Source organism: Solanum verrucosum, unplaced genomic scaffold, assembly GCF_900185275.1.
Source record: "Solanum verrucosum unplaced genomic scaffold, falcon-dt-bn FXZP01000231.1, whole genome shotgun sequence".
NCBI classification, from domain to species: Eukaryota; Viridiplantae; Streptophyta; class Magnoliopsida; order Solanales; family Solanaceae; genus Solanum; species Solanum verrucosum.
Window position 1 is genome coordinate 732,585 of NW_026020176.1, and position 7,697 is coordinate 740,281.

General features: G+C 36.7%; 1 protein-coding gene across 1 annotated transcript in view; it reads right to left on the reverse strand.

The window, feature by feature from the left end:
- Positions 1–1,335: 1,335 nt before the first annotated feature.
- LOC125828978 (uncharacterized) overlaps positions 1,336–7,697 on the reverse strand; it is a 9,296-nt gene continuing 2,934 nt past the window's right edge. The window contains exons 2-3 of the mRNA XM_049508274.1: positions 2,433–2,531; positions 1,336–1,575 (exon numbers count right to left, since the gene is read on the reverse strand). Of these exons, the coding sequence (XP_049364231.1) occupies positions 1,336–1,575; positions 2,433–2,531 (339 nt within the window). The remainder of the gene's footprint in view (positions 1,576–2,432; positions 2,532–7,697) is intronic.

Below are 7,697 nucleotides of genomic sequence, written 5' to 3' on the forward strand. Positions count from 1 at the left end.
ATGTCATCAATGAAGAGGCAATTGAAGAAAACCCTTCAACAAACCTTCTATAATAACCGGCTAAACCCAAGAGACTTCTAATATTTGAAGGGGATAGAGGTCTAGGCTAACTCTTCACCGCATCCATCTTTTTAGGATCTACCTCAGTACCCTTTCCGAAAACAATATGACCAAGGAAGGCTACATACCGTAGCCAAAGCTCACATTTGCTAAACTTGGCATAAAATTGTTGGTTCTTGAGGACTTGCAACACAATCATCAAATAATTAGTATGGTTGTTTTCACTCCTTGAATAGATCAATATATCATCAATGAACACAATCACAAACATATCAAGGTACTGTCTAGACACTCTATTCATCAAATCCATAAATGCGGTCGGAGCATTAGTCAAACAAAATGACATTACCAAAAACTCATAAATACCATACCAAGTTGAAAAAGTCATCTTCTTTCACCCTAAATTGGTGATAACCCAACCTGATGTCAATCTTATAAAAGTAGCGTGCCCCTTGAAGTTGGTCAAATAAGTCATCTATCCTTGGGAGGGGATATTTGTTCTTAAAGGTAAACTTGTTCAATTGCCGATAGTCAATACACATACAGAGTGAACTATCTCTCTTCCTAACAAACAAAATAGGAGCACCCCATGAAGAGATACTTAGTCAGATGAAACCCTTATCCAAAAAATCTTTCAATTTCTCCTTTAACTCCTTAAGTTATGTCCGAGCCATTCGCTAAGGAGAAATGAAAATAGGTTGCGTATATGGGAGAAGGTCAATATACAGAAGTCTATTTCCCTTTTGGGAGAAACACCAGGTAAATCATCTGGAAACACTTCGAGAAAATCATTAACAATGGGGAACGACTCAAGAGTAGGGGTTTCGAAATCCATATCGCACACCCTAACTAGACGGTATATGCAACCTTTCGAAATCATCTTTCTAGCTTTAAGACAAGAGACTAATCAACCCTTAGGCATAGAGTTTCCCCCTTTCCACTCTAGGATTGATTTATTTGGAAATTTAAACTTGACTACACTGGTTCTATAATCAATAGAAGCATAACATGAGTGCAACCAATCCATACCAAGGATAACATCGAAATATAACATATCAAGCTCTACAAGATCAACATGAGTTACTCTATAGGACAAGAAGACACTTTTTATAGATCCTCTTAGCCACGATAGAATCGCCAACTGGAGTAGAGACACAAAAAATGATCTAACAACACATCCGAAGGAATATCAAACCTTATAGCCACATATGGCATCACAAAAGACAAGGTAGCATCGGGGTCAAGTAAAGCATAAACATCAAGTTGGAAGACTTTCTACATACTGGTAACCACATTGAGAGAACCCTCTTGTCCTCTACGAGTCTGAAGTGTATAAAATTTGTTTTGCTTCTGACTTCCACTAGAATCGGATGAAGGATTCGGTTGAGCCCGTCGATGATTTTCTCCCTTATTCTTAGCAACTGAGGGGTAGTCCCTTATCTTGTGGTCTATCTTTCCACAACCAAAGCAAGCATCTGTGCCAGCTAAGCACTTATTCTTGTGCTTCTTTCCACACTTAGCACAAGTAGGCATAAACAATGAAGATCAACCACCATTCCCTCCTTGAGGCTTAGGGTAAGACACCCTATCTTTGTTGAACTTAGATGGAGCATTGGAAGAACCTTGATCGGAAAACCATTTTCGGAACTTAGAACGACCATGTCCATCGGACCTCGAATGTGAGAAGTTACTATCACAGACTTTGGCCCTCTTTGCTTCCCTAAACCTTTCTCTAAGTTTCTCCTCTTCAATTTTTGAGCATGAACCATATGATGAGAAATGTTTGTGTCATTGATGATCATGGTGGTATGACATTGCTTAACAACCATTTTGGATACACCCAAAACGAACTTGCTCATCCTTGCCATAGTATCGGCAATAATGGTGGGAGCATATCGAGAACATTATGTGAACGTTAAAGCATATTCCTTCACACTTATGTTTCCTTGGCGAAGGTTGATAAACATAAGTACCTTTGCCTCCCTCATCTTAAAGGAGAAAGAACCTATCAAGGAAAGCAACTTTGAACTTTTCCCAATCAAGAGGACTCACATCTTCTGCTCTCCCTTCTTTCCATTGTTGAACCATATTTGAGCAACACCCTTAAGTTGATAAGAGGCCAACTCGGCCTTTTCCACCGACGTCACTCCCATGATCACCAACACATTGTAAACCTCATCAATGAACTCTTGAGGGTCTTCCTCTACCTTAGTACCATGAAACTCCGGAGGATTTATCTTAGTGAAATCCCTTACTAGAGATGTCGTCGTACCCATATTTGGGTTCACGAGGAACACAACCTCCTTATTGTCTTGAGCTGTCATGGCTTGAACGAACACTTGAAAAGCAGCCCTAAACTCTACATTAGTCACTTGCTCGGCCAAAGGGTCGAATGGAACTTGAGGAAGATCTTCTCGTTCCACAATCTCTCCCATATTCCTTCTAGAATATTCTCTTCGAGTAGCCGTATCCTATAGAGAATATGATAAGGATTAGGAGAGAGACATTATAGAGTTAAACTCTATCGCACGACGTTAGAGTAATGAAAGAAGTGGAGTTTCCTAGACATCTTATATACTCTCATTCATAAGTGTGGAGAGCTTTACACTCATGAACAAGACTCTAGTCGATGTGGCTTATGAGACTTCCTAGGATCTTTTGAAGCATTGTGCTCTGATTACCAAGTTTGTCACGACCCAAGGTAGACCCTATGTGTAGCATGGTATATAAGACCCCGAGAGGCCCAATACAAGCCACTTAGTATACATCATACAAGATTTAATAGAAATCTGGAGATTTAAAAGACAAATTCAAAACATAGAATCTTATAAAATGAAGTGGAAAACTAACAAAATCTCAAGGCCATCTAGTACATAAGAAGTGCTCGAGATGTAGCATGTACATCAAGTCCAAAACTTAAATATAAAGACAAAATGAATAAAAGTTTGGCCCTCAAAACATGAGGACTCACCAATCTTCAAATCTTTACTAAAGATCCATAGCCATGAGAGTGCGAACCTGAAGCGTCGTACCTACATTTAATAAGAAATGTAGGCAAGAGCATGCGTTAATACAAAAATGTACCAAGTATGATAGAGATGCATGAAGAGTAAAAATCATGATGAAAAGACATTTTCGTGATATGCAATGACCAATCTATATAACATGATATAAAAGGATTAGGAACCATAAGTCATAAACCATTGTCAATGCAAGTAGACATTATCTTAAATCACATGTGAGATCCTTCTTGAAGAAACCTTGATTCGTTAATGTGGGAGAATTACCTTTAACCGACATGTAAGACCATGAGATATCAACATGGAATTCGGCGTCTACCCCACACTGAAAAGAGGTGTTCTCACTTGCCAAAGTTAGAACCATGTGTTTTATTGAAAAAATAGATCGATACTGGTTTAGAGTTGCCACTTAATTTTTAAAGTGAAATTAAGAAAACTATTGTTTTCAAAAGACTACAACAGAAAATTTGATGAAGAATTTTAAAAGGGGTTCGGGGTTCATATTAACATTTTAGGAAGGGTTTAAAAGCACCCGAAATGCCCGCTAACACGCGATTATCCGGTAATTAACTATTTGGCAAGTTATTTTAAAGAAGATGGGCATACTTGATTAAATAGAGGGAATAAGCAATTATGACTTAAAATCATTTTTTTAGGGGAGAGGGAAATATTAACAATATTATTAAGTAAATTTTTAAAGTAATTTAAGTAGAAAAATAAGCATGATTATTTAGTCTTTAGAAAATCCCGAAGTGACTATCTTTTGGGGAAATCAAATTAGGAACCTTAAAATTGACTAGCAAATAAACGTTTAAACAAATACGAAGCAAATAAAAATAAAGGGATAGAGAGAGTTTGGGGCCCAAGTTTGGTTTTCTGTCCGTCTGGGCCAATACTTGGGCCTACTTTCACTTTGGGCTTTTGGCCCATTAGAGCCCACCTGTACCTGTCCTAGGCTAACATAAAAAAACTAACTTTCTTTTGAGCTTTTGGCCCAATCTCCACCTATCCTAAAACTAGCAAATAATACCAAAAATAAATGGGTCTTTGACCCAATTACATCACAATACAAAAACTGAAATTTAAGAGGGCTTCTCAGGCCTATTTCTGCTGTGATATACAACGTATACAACTGTTGTATACAATGTGTATACAATCCTTCTTGGACTCTTGAACACCTGTACATCGACTTTTGGGGACATGTTCCTCAATTTTATTGGCTGGCCGACTCAGAAGGAAGTGATTTAAGCCTTTATGGCTCTCTCGAAATGCAAGAAAGGGAAATAAGACTCCAAGAGGACTCGGATGGTATCACATGCAACAAAAATAAAGAAAAATAACTAGCATATGAAAATAATAAGAATGATAATATGCATAAGATAAATTATCAACTAAACGCAATTGAACTCATCAGTGGAGCTCCAAAGAAAGAAATGCACTCACAAAGCAAACCAACCCAAGTTGATGATCAAAAGTTGATTATTTATGCTACTGCTTCCAAACAGAAAGCAACAAACTGTACCTCAATTTTGTATATCAAATTTGGAAAATGAATCATACTTCGTCAAAACAAAATAATACTAAACCATACTAATAGCACTGACAAATATAAAATCGAGCCAAATAAACAATAAAACAAGAAGAGATCAAATAGAATATTAGTGCACACTAAAATAAAAAGAGTAACCATTTTCCTTCCCAAAAAATATCTGCTACCTCGAAAGAATTTAAACAACCAAAAGTTGCAACCATTTGACTCTCACATGTATTCTCAACTCACAACCAAATCAAAGACATAAGCCAACACACTCACATAATATGCAAGGACTCAAGAACCACATTGATGAAGCAATAACCACTACAAGGGAGGGACTCGATGCACCACACTTCATTGCTAAAAATTAACGAATTCCTATGAACTAAAAAAAATAAACTACAATAGAGAGCTTAAAGACATAGTAAACAGAACAGGGAAATCAAGTAGAGGGAAAAATGGGTAGAAGTCAAGAACTAAAACAAAGGAAAATGAGGATAAAATTTGGGAAGGGAACATACACACAACAAGAACCAATACTCCGAGTCAAATTCAATAATCACAAGTAAAAGATTTAGAATGAAGGCACTAGAGACATAAGAAGAAAACCAAAATCTTGAAGTCTTGATCCATTCATCCAATTCAAGGTGCAAGAAGAAGAACGTGACGTCTAACATAAAACACTATTACAGTTTTATGGTGAACAAGAACAAACTAAGACTAGTACGGCATTTCAAAATCGATCACGGATATACCATAAAAAATAAGAAGACAGGAGCAACAAAAGTCAGGAACCAGCCTTCCCACGTCTATACGCACATATTCAGGAATCAAAGTTAATAAAACAACAAAACAAAAAGAAACTAACTCTTATGGGAAACCAATAAGAAAATGAACAAACAAACAAAATGCAACTATACTAGGAGTGACAAATTCAGATTCAAACGAGCAAAAGAAGGTATAGAATTTATCATCTACACCAATAGTAAACTACAAATAGAATAGGTGAGGGGACTGATAAAAAAATGAAGAACCATACCTTTTTCGGAGCAGCGAACTAGAGACAACGAGCTTCTGAACACGACTCCACCACCAGCCACGCTTCATCGGGTTCCGGCGAGAGATTTCAGCAAAAGAGTGTAGGAAACTCGACACGGTAGTTCGAGATTAGAGGTCCTTAATATAACTACTGTATTTGTGCCCCTTTATGTATTTTCCGTCTGTTTTTTTCTCAACTTTTATATATAAACTATGTTCTTCCAACTCTATTTTTTCCAACAACTTAACTAAAGGTAAATAGGGGATTTATATAAAGGGGAATAGGGCAGATTGGGGGGAAATTGGGTGAAGCAAATGGGATCCATTTCAATTCAAAATTTGAATTCTTTTATGTACAAAAAACCCCAATTTCTCAACAAATTCCAATGGCTAAAGAACAAGAGCCGTTTGATTCTTTGCAAGGACGTACAAGGCAGGGAGATCGCTCCACCTGACTGCGAAGGACGAATGCGCAGCTACGCCTGCTGGAGCAGTACTTCACATACTATTTGTCGAGGCGGTTGGAGAAGACGACAAAGCGATCTACTTTTTGCCGTGATTTCCACCGCTGCTCGCTTTTCGTGAAGACGCCATTTGCTTGCTGTTGAAATCGATGTCGTTTGCTCGTTGTTGTGTTGCTGCTGTGATTTACGCCGTGTACTGATGCGTACAACTGATGTATTTTGTGAACGTTGGAGTTGCTTGGTCGTGTGAGGACTATGGGTTGTTGTATGTATTATATTGTAATTATGGGCTGGGTTAATTGGATAAAAGATTGGGCTACTGGGAAGGAAAAGCATTGGGCTGGGATTAAGTTAATTGGGCTGCTGAAATTTGTGGAAAAAAATGCCCAAACGGATTTAGGGAATTCGGCTAATAAGTTACAATTTTAACCGAATTGAGTGGTCAATCGCAATACAAATTTAGCCAATGAATTAGGAATGTAGTCAAATTGAATTCATTTGATAAATTCGGCTAGTAACTAAATAAGACGAATTAATATAAATTAATTAACGAACTACTTACCCTTAATGGAATAAAATAATTAACTTAATTATAAACTAAATAACTAAAAAATATAAACTATTATATAACTAAACTAATTAACCAAGTATATAAAAAAACTTTTTTTTGAGATGGTTTTGAAATATTCATAAATTATACTAATTATATACAAAATTATACAAAACATATATATTACTTAAAATTTATAAAAATGATAAAATTAATTAAAAGTAACTTGAAAAATATTTTGAACTTTACAAAAACTAATTATTTCAAATAGTTTGGAATTTAAGAAGCTCGGTGATTAATCTATATTGTGGAGGTCCAAAATTGGGTGTCAATAACTGTCCCTCGTTTGACTTGGATTGATGAAAGAAATCCATGGCAAATGAAATTGACTAATCCAATCTTGATTAACCACCTCTTCATATCTTCTAAAAAAAAAGAATTTTGGTACGGACTTTAGGAATTATGGCCGAACCCCGGAAGTGGGTTTTCCTACATATCTTAGGCTATATGAGAATTCAGGTCACTTGTAGTTCGATACTCTTGATTTGACGCACGATTTGAAAGAATTCAAAGGACATCCCGATATCAGATTATGAAGAGATCGAAATGCTCGAGAATAAGATTTAAGAGTGAATGTTGGATTACAGCCGAGTTTTCAACATTGAGCCCGCCTACATATCCTCAACTCAAGGAATCAGGCTGTTTGTAGTTCGACTCAATCGGTTGAAAAGGAAATCTATTATGCTAAGATAACCTTCGGTTGGGAAGAGTGACAAAATAAGTCGAGTATGAAAAATAAGCTTGCAACCTCTTAGCCATGAATATGGTGCACTTTACACCCATAAGTAAGAACTTACACGAACATAATTTCCAAAGCTCTTGGTGCATTGTCACTCGGATTGGAAAGTTGCCTACGGTGAAAACCAAAATTTTTCCGAATGCAAAACTGAAACTGATAAACCTAAATAAGAACCCACATGTCTTTTGATAGGGGTGTGGTTTGATTGTGGTGGAAGTCGCTCCTCAGCTCA